The sequence below is a fragment of the Lipotes vexillifer genome, unplaced genomic scaffold (assembly GCF_000442215.2).
Source record: "Lipotes vexillifer unplaced genomic scaffold, Lipotes_vexillifer_v1.1 scaffold316, whole genome shotgun sequence".
In the NCBI taxonomy this organism is placed as follows: domain Eukaryota; kingdom Metazoa; phylum Chordata; class Mammalia; order Artiodactyla; family Lipotidae; genus Lipotes; species Lipotes vexillifer.
This window is the reverse complement of record NW_006780802.1, coordinates 248,951-265,672: the sequence shown is the minus strand read 5'-3', so window position 1 is coordinate 265,672 and position 16,722 is coordinate 248,951. Positions and strand designations below refer to the sequence as shown.

The window sequence follows — 16,722 nt, the reverse complement described above, 5'->3', positions numbered from 1 at the left end:
TTGTACATGCTACTTACTCTGCCTATGACCATCTCCTCCAGCCTCTTTGAATGCCAACTCATTCATCAAGATACAACTCAAATAGCACTAACTCTCCCCGGGCAGTTTATGAAGCCTCTGTTGTCTGGAGATCTGTGCACACAACCTGGGGAGAGGGGTCTCTCGTCCAGAAGGATTCCAAGGCTTGAGAACTATCACTGTCCCTCCACCCATGTGCCACCCAGCAGCCAAGCCTGCACGGCAGGAGACCCAATGGCCGCAGCTGTCTGATCTGATGGCCGCTCTCTTTTTTGTCTCTCCCCTTCTCTCCCTCTTACGAAATCTGAAATTAGGATGTAGGGTGACTAAATGCCATTTGAATGGACCTGGATCTGGGGGCAAATAAGCATAGTTGCTGTGCGGGGTCTACTTGTACAAAGCAGCTGAGAAAAGACAATATTATTAGAGAAAATGTTCACGAAAAGTGATGCAAAGATTAGCAAGAAAGCGAGGAAGGAGGAGCTTTGGATTCTGGTCTCTGTTGGACTCTCAACGCCCATCTGTTCCAGGAGCTGCCCCATCACCCCTCCCTGTGTTTTCTTTTAGCTGATCTGACTGTCATTTACAACCAAATAAACCTTGAAGGCAGTTCTGTTAATTCACCAATTTAGCACCTTGTTTACATAATTACATGCCTATCTTCCCACTAGGACTAGGAGCTCCTTACAAGCAAAAACTGTCTTTTTCATAATTCTTCCTCTAAGGCCTTAAAGAAAACACCTCAAAAAACAAAAACAAAAACAAAAAAACACCCTAACCCAATTACAGGTTATTGGTGGTAGAACTTTAGATATGAAAATGACACTTTTTACAAAATGAAGCACATCAAATGCTGGATTTACCTATAAATTGGAAGATTTGTGAAAACACCAAAATAGGAAATAACACCATTTCCACATATGAGTAACCGAAGTGCAGATAATAAGAACTCCTTTTGGCTAATAGCCCAAAAGACAACCGTTAATGTAATGGAGAGTATGAACGGAAGAAAACTATTTAGGTACCCAAACTAGAAAACCTGGGGTCGCCCTCAACTCCTTCCCATCCATTTCCCCCGGGTAGTTACCAAATCCAGCTCAGTCAACTTCCCAAACATCTCTGGATGTTTGGGACACCCTCTCTCTGCCACCATGGAACTGCCCTAGTTCAGACTCTGGTCGCCTCTTACCCAGAGGACAGCAATGGCTTTAGCAGAGTCTCCTCTGGTGGCACTGAGTCCCGTCACTGACTCATCCCTGGGGTGGCCACAGAAACACCCGAGCACCCCGGGGTTCTGACTTCTCCCTTGTTGCCTGTCACTCCCTCTGTTTAGAAACTTTGATGCTGATTTCCATTTCCGCTAATAGGGTGGAGCTAGGTTATTCAGATCAACTCTGGCACTGAAAACAGCTAAACATCCTGAATAAAACATTTTTTCAAACATCTTCTTAAAGGCATCAAAGCGCTGAAGAGGCAGGAGTTACCTTGCCAAAATCTGAGTGAAAGCAGAGTGCGTGAGCCGTGAGCTCCCGCGGAAGCCACTCACTCTGACGGCTCTGATGGTCCCGTGGGTTGAGAGGAACAGAAGTCGGATCCCCAAGGTGGGAATCTAATAGGAAACCCTTTCTCCATAAGGGTAGGATCCAAAAGGGTCACAGCCTCAGCGTAAAGGTGATCCCAAAATAAACCCATTCCACCCCCAGGGGACTGCAGCCCAAATGTATATCACCAGCAAGTCCAAAAAATCCCAAGCTGTGAGTTTAGTCTAAAATGGCCTCGGTCTGTAGTGCCCCTAGCCACATGGCCACAGGAGACAATCCTCTCTAGAGGGACACACTTTCACTCCAAGACTTGAAAATCCTCCTTGAGTAATGGTTCAAGGCAAATGAGCAGCTCATGGCCAAAATTACCAAGCAAACATGGGAACAAGGCACCATGACTAAGAACCAGCAGAAACGTAACATGGTAGAAAGATACCCCGGAAGACTCGAGGTACGAGTATCATCGCTATTCTCACAATGCTTAAAGAATCTTAAATTTAACTTATGGCACGTTTCTGAACACTAGAACTTTGAGAGGCATACCTGAAGCTGTTAACAGGCCCCAACTACATGGAATAAAGCAGAAATGACACTGCAGGGCACTCTTCTATAAAATAAGGTCTCGGATTGTTCAGAAATGCTTTCAATGCCTCCACACAACTGACTTGGTGAGGCTCTAGGAGAGAAGCTGTTGACTCTCCCTGAAACTTCTCTGCCATGTTCACAAGGCAAAGTTCTCGCAGGCGGCTGTGGCCATCGGCTCTTGGTTTGTCATCAGCTTGTGGTTACCCCACATCTCTTATCACCAGCTTGCAGCGAGTCCTCGCCTACTCTCCCAGGCGTTGCTCAACCCGCTCAGCAAACCACTCTCAGCACTCTGCTCAATCCTAGCAAAAACAGAGCTTATGTGCTGATGAAAATTCAACGTGGAAGGGCTCACAGCACACCCGTGGAGCACTTCAGCGGCTCCACTCAGTCATTCAACAGTATTTATTGGGTGCCTACTACATGCAAGCACAGTTCCGGGTGCAGGGAGGTGGCAGCAAATATGACCTGGTCTCAGCTGCTGGTGAGCTGAAGTTAACAGGTTCACAGCCCAGCCGGGGGAGAGAAGTAATAAACATGTAAACACCTCCTTTTCCGATAGTGTCAAGTTGTCACAGAGAGAATAAGAGCTGTGTGAGAGTGGAGGGGCTTCTTTAGATGTGGTCAGGGAGGCTCTCGGAGAGGGAAAGCCTTCAGCTGACAAAGTAAAATGACAAGGGGCCCGAGGGAAGAACATTCCAGACAAAGAGAAAAGTAAACGCAGAAGCTCTGTGGCTGCTCTGAACTTGGCTGTGTAAGGAACGGAAGAAGACCAGCGTGGCTGGAAGGGAGACGGTACAGGGCGTAGTAGTCGGGACCAGGCCAGTGAGAAGAGTTTAAGCCACTGAAAAGAGCTCGGTTTTTTTTTTTTTCCTCTTCAAGTTTGTACTTTTTGTTTATTTGGTTTAAAAAAAATTTTTTTTTTGATGTGGACCATTTTTAAAGTCTTTATTGAATTTGTTACACTTATTGCTTCTGTTTTATGTTTTGGGTTTTTTGGCCGTGAGGCATGCGGGATCTTAGTTCCCTGACCAGGGATCGAACCCTCATCCCCTGCACTGGAAGGTGAAGTCTTCACCACTGGACCACCAGGGAAGTCCCTCAAGTTTGTTTTTATTTTTTTACTTTTTTTTTTTTTTTTTACAATGTTTTCTAAGTTTCAGGTGTACAGCAAAGTAATTCAGTTATACGTATATAGGGAGGCCTCTGGAAGGTTTTCTCCGAAGAAGTGACAGGACATCATTTACGTTTCAGAAAGATCACTGCCACCGCTGTTGAGAACTGGGACTGAGACAGGGCAAAGGGACCACCGGGGGACCTGGGGGCCCCTGCCATGTTCTACAGGAAGAGAATTCATACGGGAAGAGAGAAGTATGCAGAGTCAGAACTCAGAAATGCGGGTCGGGAGGGAGAGGTGAGGAAGAGAGAAGGATCAAGGTTGGTTCCTGAGTTTGGGGCTTGAGCACCTGGGCCGATGGTGGTCCACTGACTGAGATGAGGGAGAAATTAGTTCAGGGCATGACAGGGGGAGGGGCAGGGAAGGGAGAGGGAACCAGGAGTCCTGGTAGGGACACATCTGAGGTGCCCGTTCGGTAGTCAAGTGAAATATCAAATAAGAAATTGAGATATGGAGCCTGGCAGGGAGGTCAGAAGGGAAGATGTCCATTTCTTAACTATGAGCGTGAAAAGCCACGGGACTAAATAAATAAGGTCATGCAGATGAAATACACTCTGTACTTCCAGAAGAAGACCCTGGACAGAGTCCTGGGGCACTCCAACATTTAGAGGCTGAAAGAAGGATGAAGAGCTCGATAAGGCACCTAAGGAGTGAAGGAAAACAAGAATAAAACCAAGAAGGTGGCCTCTGGATCTGAAAACATGAAGGTGAGGTTGACAGGGGCAGCTTCCCGGGAGCGGTGAGGGTGGAAATGGCAGGTGGGACGCAGGGGGGCGGGACAGCCACTATAGACCACAGGACACAGCGGCTTCAGGTGAGGGTTTTCAACTTCTGCTCTAACAAGGAACAGAGAAGCAGAGTGGACGCTAACATGAGAGATGTGACCCCAAAGGAGGGTTTCTGCTGTCAGGGCTGTTTATTTTGTTTCCGAGATGGGAGGTCCCAGAGCCGGGAACGCCGTCCAATACCAAGTGAGGCAACAATGGAAAGAAAAAGTCCTTTTCTCCAATTCGGTGGCCACCACCCACAGGTGGCTATTGAGCACTTTAGGGAAATCTGAATCATAAGATTTAATTTTAATTAAATGAGATTTAAATAGCCATCTGCGACTAGCAGCCAGCAAACTAGACAGTGCGGTGCTCCAGCGTATCTGCAGGCTGATGGATTCGGTGTCCAAAAGCTGGTGGATTGGGTAGCAGGGAGAGTGGAAGGCGATACCTTCTACTTGTTCAACGCCTTCTAAAGCCTTAAAGGTAATCAGCTGGGGGGTGGGGGAGACAGAGGGACAAAACACCAGAGGGAAGTTGAAGGAGAGTGGAAAAGTAAGAAATAGATTCAAAGAGCAGAGAACACGCTGAGAGAGAATAGTACAGTTCCAGGGTTGAGTACCACTTGCTTTTTATGGTAAATTTTAAAGTGGCCCTTGTCAGAACTGTTAAGTTTTTCGCCGGCAAACAAAGGCTCCTCGGCCTTTGAAAATCTGCCCTCAAACTACCTTTTCAACCATCTCCTAGCACTCCCCCTCATTTACCTCTGTGGTTTTCGATCTTGGTGGCAGAACCTTTTTTCCCTTGTGCCTGTACAGGGTACCTGTATTCTTTGCCCGCAATTAAAAAAAAAAAAAAAAAAAAAAAAAAGTTGACAACGATGAGAACAAAATCAAGCTGCTCGGGATGAGGCTGAGGCGAGGGATAAATTCCCCCACCAATTCAGCCCCCTCCCCCCAGCCTCAGAGGCACCTCCAGGGAACCCCAGGGTTTGAAACCAAAGATTTACCCCAGACAGTGCTTCTCAAACTGGAAGGTGCTTACAAATCACCTGTCTTATTAAAAATGCACATTCTGCCCCAGAAGGTCTGCAGAGAGGCCCACAGTTCTGCCTTTCCAGTGGGCTCCTGGGTGACAGCTGTTGCCATGCGTCTGTGGATTACACTTGGAGTGAGCGGCAAGGCCCGAGGCCACGGCCACAGCAGAGCCCTCAGCATTGGTCAGCTTACTTTTGCCAGTATTTCCCCTTGGCCACACACACCCTTCCCTGCCTTCTCCAGCTGGGAGATTCTATTCCATCTTCAAGGGCCTCTCAATGTCAGATCCTCTTGAACCTTCTCCAAGAGTCCTGGGCAGAAGTAATCATGAGCCAGTCGCCCCCACCTCCAACGCCCCAGCACTTTCCCCCTTTCTCACTCTGTTCCAGCCACAAAGACTTCCTTGCAGTCTTCTAATCATGCCAAGTCAGCACCAGCCTCAGGGCCTTTGCACGAGCTACTCCTTCTGCCTAAAATGCCCTTCCCCTAGCTATCCTCATGCCCAACCCCTTCATCTCCATCTCTTTACTCAAATGTCTTCTTCAGAAGGTTTATACTCTTACCACCCTATATAACACCCTCCACCCCAGCATTCCTGATACTCTAGTTGTTTATACACATGTTTATGCATGTCTGTTTCCCCTGCAGTTATGAGCAATATGAAGGTACAGTCCACAATATATTCATTTTGCAACCCAAGCGTCCTGCACAGTGCCCTTATGTTAAAAAAAAAAAAAGGTGAAAGATCAAATTAATAGCTGACACAACCTGTAACTAATGAATCTGAATTAAATTTTTGACACGTTGAACTGCCTGATCAGGTCGTTAAAGATACAAAAAAGAACATTATAACAAAGCAGATAAAGACATCAAAGCAAGGGCACAAAGATAACTCTAAAATGATTAATTTATAACTCAAAGATGCACAAGGATGCCAAGTGCAATGGTGATGGTTTGTCTGTGAACCAGGATAAGAGAACAATTAATTTAACATGTACTCTAGTAATTTTCCATGTTTTGCCATTTAAAATACTTTAAAAATGATAAAATGAAAGCTAACATTTATTAAGAACTTGCCATGTGCCAGCAACTCTTTAGGCATCTTACAAGTACCAACGTATTTAACCCACATAACAAACCTCCATAATAAGCACTATTAATATCTCCTTTCATAAAAGAATTGTGACTAAGGTCACACAGCCAACCAGACAGTGTGGCTTCAGAGCCTGAACTCCTAACCACTGCGGACCGGTGAAAAACTATGCTTACTTTGAATGTCAAGGCTTATCTTTAGGTAGGTTACTGTTTTAAAACTCCCTACAAGACTTTTCATAAAGAAGTTTTATATATGCCCTCTTCCTACATACTTTGAATGTAAGCAATGCTCTTCTTTCTGTAAAGGAAAAACTGTTTTCTGTTTTTCTCCATATTAATAGCTAATACTTTGTCAAAGCCTTTAAGACTAAGGAAGGAAAGAAAAGATCTCCAAGAAATGAATAACTCCCAGGCCTGTCCCAAGTAGCACAGTTCCACGGTTAAGGGTACGGGATTGAATCCCACCACCTGCTAGCACTGTGATCTCGGCAGGTAATTAATTCAACCTCTGCCTGTTCCTACTATTCTTCGGAGCTGCTGAGCTTCCCACCCCACACCATCCTCAACTTATTCTTGCGAGGGTTCTTAACTGGGTTCCTTGAACCCTCAAGTGGTCCGTGGATAGAATTCAGGGGATCTGTGAACTGGGTAGGATGTATCCTATGTGTTTTCATTAATTTGTTCAAAAGCATTGTTCTAAGAAGGGATCCACAGCCTTCACTGGACTCCCGTGGGGTCCCTGGCACAAAAAGCAGAAATGTGGTTAAAAGTATATACCGAGAAATAAGCTAGGAGGTATTTTTAACTGTTCAAGAAAGGAAATAAACCTGGTTTGGTTGGTAGAGGTGAGAATGTTAAGATATGGAGTCAAGGGAAATACCTAGGTATTCCTAAATAAAACGGCATCTTTTACCTCCCTTCTAACCTTCTAGAAGAAGCTGCCCCACTTCTACTCATTGGCTCCATAAATCTTTAAGCTCTCACACCTGCACACACACATCCGAATCAACCACTGTCTCAAAAGTATATCCATGAACACCATGGTCTCTGGCACATCTAATTCCGCTAACCTTCCGGCTGACTTTTCTCTTGTCTCACATTTCTTCCTTCTCCATCCCTCCCTCAAAGCCAAGCATCCAAGGTGTTCCTATTTCTCCCTCAGAGATTGAATTTACCCCCATGGCTTCAACCACCAATCCTGCATGGATAACTATCAGTTCTCCATCCCAGCCCTAACCTTCTCCTGAGCTCCAATGCTACCTTCCAACAACCCGCAGGTGGGCACAGTCATTAGAATGTCCACCACCATCACCTGCAACTCAACACGTCTCAAATCAAAAATCTGTGTATCCTTTCTCAACACACAATTCCTTCTCTTAACTTTTCAAACTCAATCACATGGTCACCATTCTTCCAAGGATTCATCACATGCTGTCAGAGGACAAAATCCTGAACATTTTTCCTTATTTTTAACGATATTCCTTCTACCGTATGGCTACTCAAAGTACAGGCTGTGGACCAGCAGCGTCTCATCACCTAAGAGTGTAACAAAAGCAGAATCTCAGGACTCGCCCCAGACCTGCTGAGTCAGAATCTGCATTTTTAAAATGTCCCCAGGTGATTCAAACACACATTAAATTTTCAGAAACACCTGTCTAGCGCTTATTAATATGCTACCAGCCTAACAGCATCTGAATCTGTTCATTTTTAGGTATCAATTACTGAATCCTTATTATGTGCCAATTACAGTACTAGGCTTTAAATACATTATCTTACTTACCCTCAAAATAATACTGTGAGGTAATCATCATCATCTCCATTTGTAAGAATGAGTAAATTGAGGCTCAAGAGAATAAATCGTCTATCTGCTCAAATAGCCCATCAAGATGGAGGCAGGATTTGAACCTAATCTGTCTGAACACAAACCATTTGGCCAAATTGCACCAATTCCCTTAAATTCCAAAATTTGTATCTCCAAGGGTATGTTGGCAGATTTAATTACTCTGGGTGACTGCATTTTCTAATCAACATAAGGTAGATTTTGTTTGTTTATTTACAATTCTTGCTGAAAATCTTTCTAAAGACTTAGCAGACAGCAGACAATCTTATCATAGAAAGAGAAATCATGGTCTTGCCAAGGGCATCATTCTGAATATTCAAGTTCATTCTAAGGTAGTCAATAAATGGAGAACAAAATGTATTCTGTTCTCAGAATGTAATCCCAAGTTTTAGTGGGTATGAAAATATTTCCCTAATAATAAACTTCGTGTGTGTTGTGTGTGCTGTGTGTGTTGTGTGCTTGGCATTCTTCTTTTCTCTAAAGTAAAGGGAAGAAAGAAAAATTGTTTGAGACTACTTCTTGAATGAATGGTTATTTGGGTTCCATTCACTGGATTCATCTAATGTCTAGCTCATTACTGTTCTCATTTAATTGCTTCATTACATTCCATTCAGACACTATTTCATAGTTATTTCATTTTTAAACCCTAGTTTCCTTCTTTTACCTTTTTCAGTGCCCAAATATAAACCCATGAACCTAAAAGACATCACTATTTCTTCAGTATTATTTCAATTCCAGGACCTTGTTGAGAATATAACAAAGGCTACGATGCTCAGCTCAGAAAACCACGTTATCTGCCAAAACACACAAAACATGGCGCATGGGCACCAAGACAATCTTAGACGAGTACTAGGTAAGTACTAGCTCTAACACTAGGATGGATACCTGCCTGAGGTCGCCTGTCCCTTCTCTGGGAACTGTTCTTCCCCAACTCCAATGGGCAAGAGCTGCCACCTTTTCTCAGCGGCTTGGTCTAGGGAAATGCCACAACTGATGGAAGCCAAACCAGTCAGAATCCTTTCATGGGACTTTTATAACTGAATCGGAGACAGAAAGACCCTTTTGGGGAGTGGAAATTACAAAATGTGAAATTCAAGAAGCATTAGTTCCCTGCCCTGTGGAGGAAACCAGACAGCAATGAGCAACAATATAGCCAAAACGCACAGAGAAGTCCCAACAACATGCAAGCACCTGGTTCCAATTACTCCCAAAGCCCAGCCCCAGCCCGGCTCTCCTGGTCTGCTTACCAATTTGTCCTTCCACTGTGACCTCCAAAACCCTCCTAATATTTACAGATTTTGCCTCTGCTCATCCACATTTCCACAGCTTACAACCAAAAAAACGAACACTAATGTTGATTACTTCGAAACACTACGTTTGTTTTAAACAAGTTTTATGCCCTTTAAATTTTTTCTACTATGCAAAGGTCTTTCCTTTAGATATTGAACTAGGCTTTTAAATACTCATTTCTAAAAGGCCCCCATTTCACTCCACATAAAAATCTTCTAGAATATCTATTTAAAACAAGGCTTGACTCCTAACATTCTACATGCATGCTCCACACACTATTAAAATATAATTGTAAGAAGCTAACTGCCTGATCGTTTTTAGTTTAATCCCAAAATGTAACAAGACAAAATTGCCTCAAGTCATCTTTTCCTTTATGTATTCAATTATATTCTCCACTTAAAATACTTAAAATAAAAATTGGCAGTGATCCATTCACTGATGGGTAGTCTAAGTCAGAAAGCAGTAACATATCGAATTAACCACACAAAGTCAAGCTTATTCTTGTCATTGAGAATTACCACCACAATGGAATTGAAATTTTCCACCTTTAACTGCAAGTTTCTATATTTCAATCAAATAGACTTGGACTTAATAGACTGCAACGCAGTCCGACTACAATCAATCCCACAAACTCTTAGTTCACACATCTCTTGCAATCACCACAGATTTCCTTGCCCCAACCATGGCCTTGAAAATTCCCTGAGTGTGGCTGCATTTGCAAGGTTATAATAGCGATGCAACTTTTGTTATATACTATTAGTCTTCCTAGTCTGGGGCTCCTAACTTAATGGTAGGAACCTACTCGACTGTAAAAGTAGTCGAATCTTGAAGTTAGAAAAAAAGTTGGAAATCACCCAGTCCAATCACCTTACCTCACAGATACAAATATCGATACAAAAATAGTTAATAGGCCCAAGGTCAACAGCATTAGAGAAAGAAATAGAACATGGATCCAATGAGCATTTTACTATGGTGTGTAGATGACTCCCAATCTTGTAAAATGCTTCAATGACCCTCCATGTAGTAGATGACTACGGTTCCCCTTTAGTGCTCCAAACATATGGTTATTTCTAAATGTCCTTAAGACAAATGCACATGAATTTTAAAAGCAAGAAATTGCTATGTTCATGACATCTTTTCCCATTTAATCCTGATCACATTAGAAATGTAGGGAAGGACCGATTTGAATGATCTCTTCCTGCTCTGCTAGGCTTTCTCAAATGTCTCCATTCATACACAATACAACTGACAAATTTATTCTCATATTATACTGTAGATTTTGGTGCATACAAGGTCATATGAAAACATTTATCTAAGACTTTGTTACCTAAAATGAAATCAACCAGAAACACATGGCATCTGAGTGTAGATTTCATCTTTATATACCCTTCCTTTCTTTAAAAAAAAAGAAAAGAAAAGAAACATTTTTAAAAAGAAGCCTGTGAAACAGACCTTTCTTATGTCAACTCGAGCCCTAAAAATAAAAATATTTGGACAAAAATATGAGGGGCATTTTTAGCAATCTTTTGCACAGAGGCTAACACAATGTGCCTGATATATATTTGTTGAATGAATAACATGGTTATACTGCATACTATGGAAACTTGACTCCTCTGGATGACTATACTTAGACTTGCTAACTTCTCTTGAAAGCAAAAGAAAATGCACTATCTACAAATCACATTATTTTTATAAGCTTTAAGTAGTTTCAAAATATTTCCAATTAGCAAGAAACTCTTAAAACAAATGTAGCAATTCAAAAGTATAAAGTAGCAACAGAAGTGGGTACAGTAAAACACCACACAATTACAAGGTTTTCTAAAGTAAACTGGAGTTGGGACTAATTCCCAGACAGCACCCTTTCAGTGGCATATTATCATCACTACTTTACTAGATTAAACGCTCAGACACAAACACTCTCCTGACCAAAACACCAGAACTTCAAAGGAGAGAAAAGCACCCACACATACAGAACTAACAACATTACTATTTTTAAAAAAGCAACCAACAGCAACATAATAAAAAAAAAAACAAATTTAGAACATAACTCTAAACTGTACACTTATTACACAGGAAAAATAACACTTTATTTAATAAAACGTAGGGGGGTTTTGATGCAGTAGTGTCAGCTGTTGCAAAAGCTTGCATTCCTAATTGCTCAAGAAGTTATCAGGAAGTTAAAATGAACTCCAGGCGATCAGGCATTAGGCTGATAGGAATAATCAAGTCTCAACCTTCTTAAAAACAGTCACTCCTTGCAAGCACAATCGATCAATCCTGATACAGTTTCACCTTTTCCCCAGCTCAGCCTGGGAAAGAAAAATACAAATACGATGCTTTTGAGCCATTTCAACCAACTTCACTACACCGAGAATGTTCTTTCGAAATCCAACATGGTTTTCTGTCATTTCTATTATGCTGAAAAGGGCCCACAGACATCCATCGAAATCAAAAGTACGGAAGGCAAGCGTACACTTCTCCTCAGACGCTAACCGACTGCAGTGGGTAAGGTCATGGTCAAAATTCACAGGCTCATTTAAACTTTCATGGCTCAGCCAACAGCTCCTATCAGATTTCCTGATCCCAAGGAGATTAAAACTGCAAGTTTCTCGCTGGAAGATCAGCAAGAAGCTATTTCGGACCCTCAGACCGCAGTCCGCATAGCCCGCAGCGGCGCATCTCCAGGACCTCGGGCTGGCGGGTTACGCTTTCCAAGCCGTCTCCTCCAACCTTTGAAACAAACCCCCCAAACGGGTGCAGTCAACTCAAGACAGCCGTCCACCGCGCCCGCCGAGACCCCCTCCCGCTGTCATCCCCTGGCCGCCCTTCCGCAGTCGGCGACTTCGGCCTGGCTCCCCAAGGTGGGGGAGGATGTCTGGGGAGCAAGAACTCCCCGCCAGGCAGCTCTTCAGCGGGCACAGCGGCAGCACGATGCGGGAGAGGAGCAGAGGAAGATGCTAAACACCAGAGCCATATTTACATTAGCTTTATCTTTGCCAAAAAGATTCCTGGCGTCCAAGAATATCGCCTTTAAAGGGAAAAAAGGACCTAAGCAGTAAGCCGCTGCCCAAAGCTCCGCGATCTCCAGTATTCTCACCCCTGCCTGGTGCGGGGAGGCTTCGTACGCTCCCAGCCTCTGGCAGGTACACCTGCCGGACAGCGGAGGACCCGGCCTCCCCCGCCGCCCCCGCAGAGGAAGCAAGCGCGGGGACTCTCGCCCCAACAGCCCCCGCCGGGGTGACAGCCCAGGCGGAGTCGTGCCCCGCACAAACTTCCCAGTTCCCAGGCTGCAGGGGACAGATCGGCCAGCGAGCGGACGCACGGACCGGGGGCGACACTGGTACCCGCCGCAGGGCTCCAGTGCAAATGGGACCCCCTCGTCCTGCATCCGGCCCTAGGTCCCTAGGGGGTCCAAGTGGCGCCTGGGCGGCCCCGAGGGGCGGGCGCGCGGCGCGGGGCTGGGGGCACCGAGGCGCCGCGGCGAACGGGCAGCCCCGGAGGGCAAGCAGCCGGAGGGCCCGGGCCCCGCTCGGGTTCCCCGCCCCTCAGCAGCTGCAGGGGGCGGAGGGGGAGGAGGAGGCGGCGGAGGAGGACGACGACGAGGAGGACGACGAGGAGGACGAAGACGAGAAAAGGGACCGCGCGCCGCAGCCCAAGCCCTTACCGAGTGGTTTACCCCCCACATCAGGACGCTGAGCAGCGGATCGCTGGCCCGAAAGAGCTTCACTTTCTGCGCTACGAAGTGCTTCTTCTTGGTCTTGGTCTTGCTCGCCAGGACGGAGGACCCCAGGTTGCCGGGGGTCGCCATGGCCGCCGCCTCTGTCCCCTCCACCGCCGCGCTCCCGAGGCCGGGGACCCGCCCTCTCTACACGCCGGCCCGGGGAGGCAGATGCATCCCCCCCGGCGGCGGCCCCGGCGCGCAGTGCCCCGCTCCGGCCGCCGGCACGCTCGTCCCGCTCCGCCCGCGGTGCCCGCTCTGCCCGGCTGGCGAGGGACGCTGCGCTCGGCTCGCGCCCCGGCCCGCTCCCCGCGCCCGCCGCGGCTCCGAGCTCAGCCCGCGGCTGGACCGGGCGCGCCGCGAGCGGCTTCCGCGTTGGGCGCCGGCGTCATGACGCAGGGGGCGGGCGGGCAGCAGCTGCGGCGCCGCCGGGGCGCGGAGCGCGAGGCGCGGCCGCGGGACCGTTAAGCTGCGCCCTCGCGCTCCGGCTCAGCGGAGGCCTGGCCGCCCCCGGGTCGCAGGCGAGCTCGGGGCGGCAGCTCCCCGCCGGCCGAGGAGGCCGCGGGGTGGGCGTGCGGCGCGGGGAGCTTGAGGACTCCCGCAAGGTATCCCTTCTGCAGCTCAGGAGAAAAGAGGGAAGGATGGGGAGAGTAGGGAGATCGGAGGAGAGGAGCCCCCAGAGACGGTGGTCAGGCGAAGGAAGGAGGCTCGGGGCACCGCCGCTTACCGGTGCCAAGAATCAGGAGAGCTAGTGAGACGTGAAACGCTGCGTGGAGACCAGGGCTTCCCTAGCACCGAGGGAAAGGACCTGGCACATGGTTGGCCGCCTCCCAAAGTAGCCCTGCAATGAACTTATTAATCCTTTTGTGCCTTTAACCATCGGGCCTTTGGGACCCTGAACTTGGGCCTTCCCACATGCATGCAGAAGGGAGACTCCCACCTAAGCCGCTGGGCTGTCATTCCCACCACCACTAACGCCCTCCCTAGATGGGACCCTGATTCCTCATCTAGAGCCCTTGGTTTGGCCAGGAGAATCATGCCGCAAATTGCACCTTCTATGTCAAATCCTCCGCGATGTTTCCTATATCCGTTTAATTCATCTCACTCACCTTCCGCGGAAACCTTTTCACTGTCTTATCCACGTACACCTAAATTTAGCCCTTCTTAATGCTGGGAATACCTGAACCACCTCAGGAAGCTGCCATTCCAAGTATGTCTAAAAACCTGTTGTCCCTATATCTTCCCCAGTAATCATAACCCTGTTCTAGGCACTTACCCTACTCAGCCCACTGGGCAAGTCATTATATGTCTATTGTCATAATACTCCCCCTCAAGTATAGTGGTCTCCTACTGTGTACCAGTTAACCTGCTTGGTTCTTTCAGGGAAAGAAAGCATGACAGATCCTGATCCCTTGAGGAGCTTGATGAGTCCACGGGGTGGGAAGTGACAAGTCACGTGGTCACCTTCATTTGCTCCTTTTTGCTTTGACTGTTTTTTAAACATAAGGGTTGCCTCAACATCCTCTTATTCTTTCTCTCTTGCTTCATAACTATTGTCCAAAATGTTATCTGCTCCCCCAGCCTCAACCATCACCACTCTTTAGTGGTTAAAAAAAAGAACAACCTGAATTTGCAGTGAGAAGAGGTGGGGTTGCCCAGTTCTCCCACCTATTTGAGCAGATAACCTCTCTGAGCCTCAGGTTCTTTGTGTTAATAATAGAATAATCAGGGTACTTCTCTGGTGGCGCAGTGGTTAAGAATCCGCCTGCCAATGCAGGGGACGCGTGTTCAAGCCCTGGTCTGGGAGGATCCCACATACTTCGGAAAAACTAAGCCCTTGCGCCACGAGACTACTGAGCCTGCGCTCTAGGGCCCGCGCACCACAACTACCGAATCTCGCGAGCCTAGAGCCCGTGATCAGCAACAAAGAGAAGCCACTGCAATAAGAAGCCCGCGGAAGCTCAACGAAGAGCAGCCGCCGCTCGCCAGCAACTAGAGAAAGACCACACGCAGCAACGAAGAGCCAATGCAGCCAAAAACAAATAAATGTATAAAATAATAGAATAATCAGACACAAAGGTCACTTTAGGGACTACTTTGGGCCTGGTAATTATCATCCTGCCCTACCTACTTTATAGGATGTTCGTTAGAATCAAAATCAACAGTAGACAATGGCTCTGAAAAGCACTCTATAAATCATACAGCACTGTATACATACAAGATGAAATGGAGAGTACTTGTGGATGACCCATAAACTCTCCCCTGACCTCAGAGAAGTGCCTCGTTGAACATCTCTACATCAGTTGCCCACAGACAGCTTGAAAATTGTCTAAAACCAAGTTCAACATTGTCCTCCATCTCACATGTTGGTTCATTACTCCAACCACAAGTTCATTCGTTTAACAAATTTTCATTGACCCAGGCTTCAAAGCTTAGGATCATCACTGATTATTGCCTCTTACCACCACTCCACATAAACCCTGTTACCAGGTCCTGTCCATGAAAAAAATTGTGCTCCAATATTATCTCTTCCCTGGTGCTCTCACTGGTCCCCCTAGTTGAAATTAATCCATCCACCTCAGTGCTTCCATAGCACTTTATTCTATGACGGCTCTATTGGGTTTAACTGTATATTAATAATGGAAGACAACACGCTAGCTGTGAAGGCTTAAAAGCTGAATTTAGAGATGACAAAGTGTTGAATGAACCTACAGGAAGGGAAGATGGATATGTGTGGGCACTGTCAGGTGAGGTTTCACTTAGGAGGGCGCAAGGTCTGGATGGGCCCACAGTATCATCCCTGTTAGGGGCAGACAGAGGTGCAGGCATGAAGATAAAAATCCACGTGGTATTTTCAGATAGTAATGAGGAGACTTGTAGCTTTGAAAGGACAGAAATATTTTTCCAACCTTATTAAGATATAAGTGACATATAGCATGGGGTAAGTTTAAGGTGAACAACTCGATGATGTATATATATATATATATATATATATATATATCATCTATATATCTCTATCATCTATCTATTGATAGAGACAACGGCTCAATCCTTATTTTTTCAAGGGTATGAGGGCCTAGATAGTTATTTTAAATATTTATTAACTCACTTAAATATATAATAAATATACATTATATATATTAAACATGTGATTTTTATATATATATATATATATATATATATATGATTTCCACCTTAAGTTTAGTTAACACGTACATCACACATAATTACCGTGTGTGGGTGGGTGTGTGAGTGTGCAGTGAGAACATTTAAGATTTACTCTCTTAGAAACTTTAGAGTTTGTAATAGAATAATGTTAAGGGACAGAATTTTCGGTGATTTAACTTACTTTGAATGGCATTTACGATAATGCCATTCAGGAATAGGTCATGAGATGATTTTTGCCAATGACCTTTCACACTACCTTTGTACTCTGCAGAGGATGTATGTGGTGTAGGAGTTCTAGAGTTGCAGAAATGACCTCAGAAAGTACCTAGCCCAGCTCTCAGATTATCTACATTAGACAATGGAGATCTAGAGAAGTTTAAGTGATTTCCTGACTTGTTGGGAGACAAACTCTTTGAAGGCAAGGTCTGTGTTATACTCACTCTGTGTGCTTCCAATGAACCTAACATACTCCCTTTCCCATAACAC

General features: G+C 45.8%; 1 protein-coding gene across 2 annotated transcripts in view; it reads right to left on the bottom strand.

The window, feature by feature from the left end:
• Positions 1-13,390, bottom strand: part of PIP4K2A (phosphatidylinositol-5-phosphate 4-kinase type 2 alpha) — a 178,247-nt gene extending 164,857 nt beyond the window's left edge. The window contains exon 1 of one of the 2 annotated variants that reach the window (XM_007454164.1): positions 13,015-13,390. In XM_007454164.1, coding sequence (XP_007454226.1) covers positions 13,015-13,158 — 144 coding nt within the window. In that variant the 5' untranslated portion in view covers positions 13,159-13,390. The remainder of the gene's footprint in view (positions 1-13,014) is intronic. The other variant, XM_007454165.1, reaches the window with a different exon arrangement.
• Between the last annotated feature and the right edge of the window lie 3,332 nt (positions 13,391-16,722).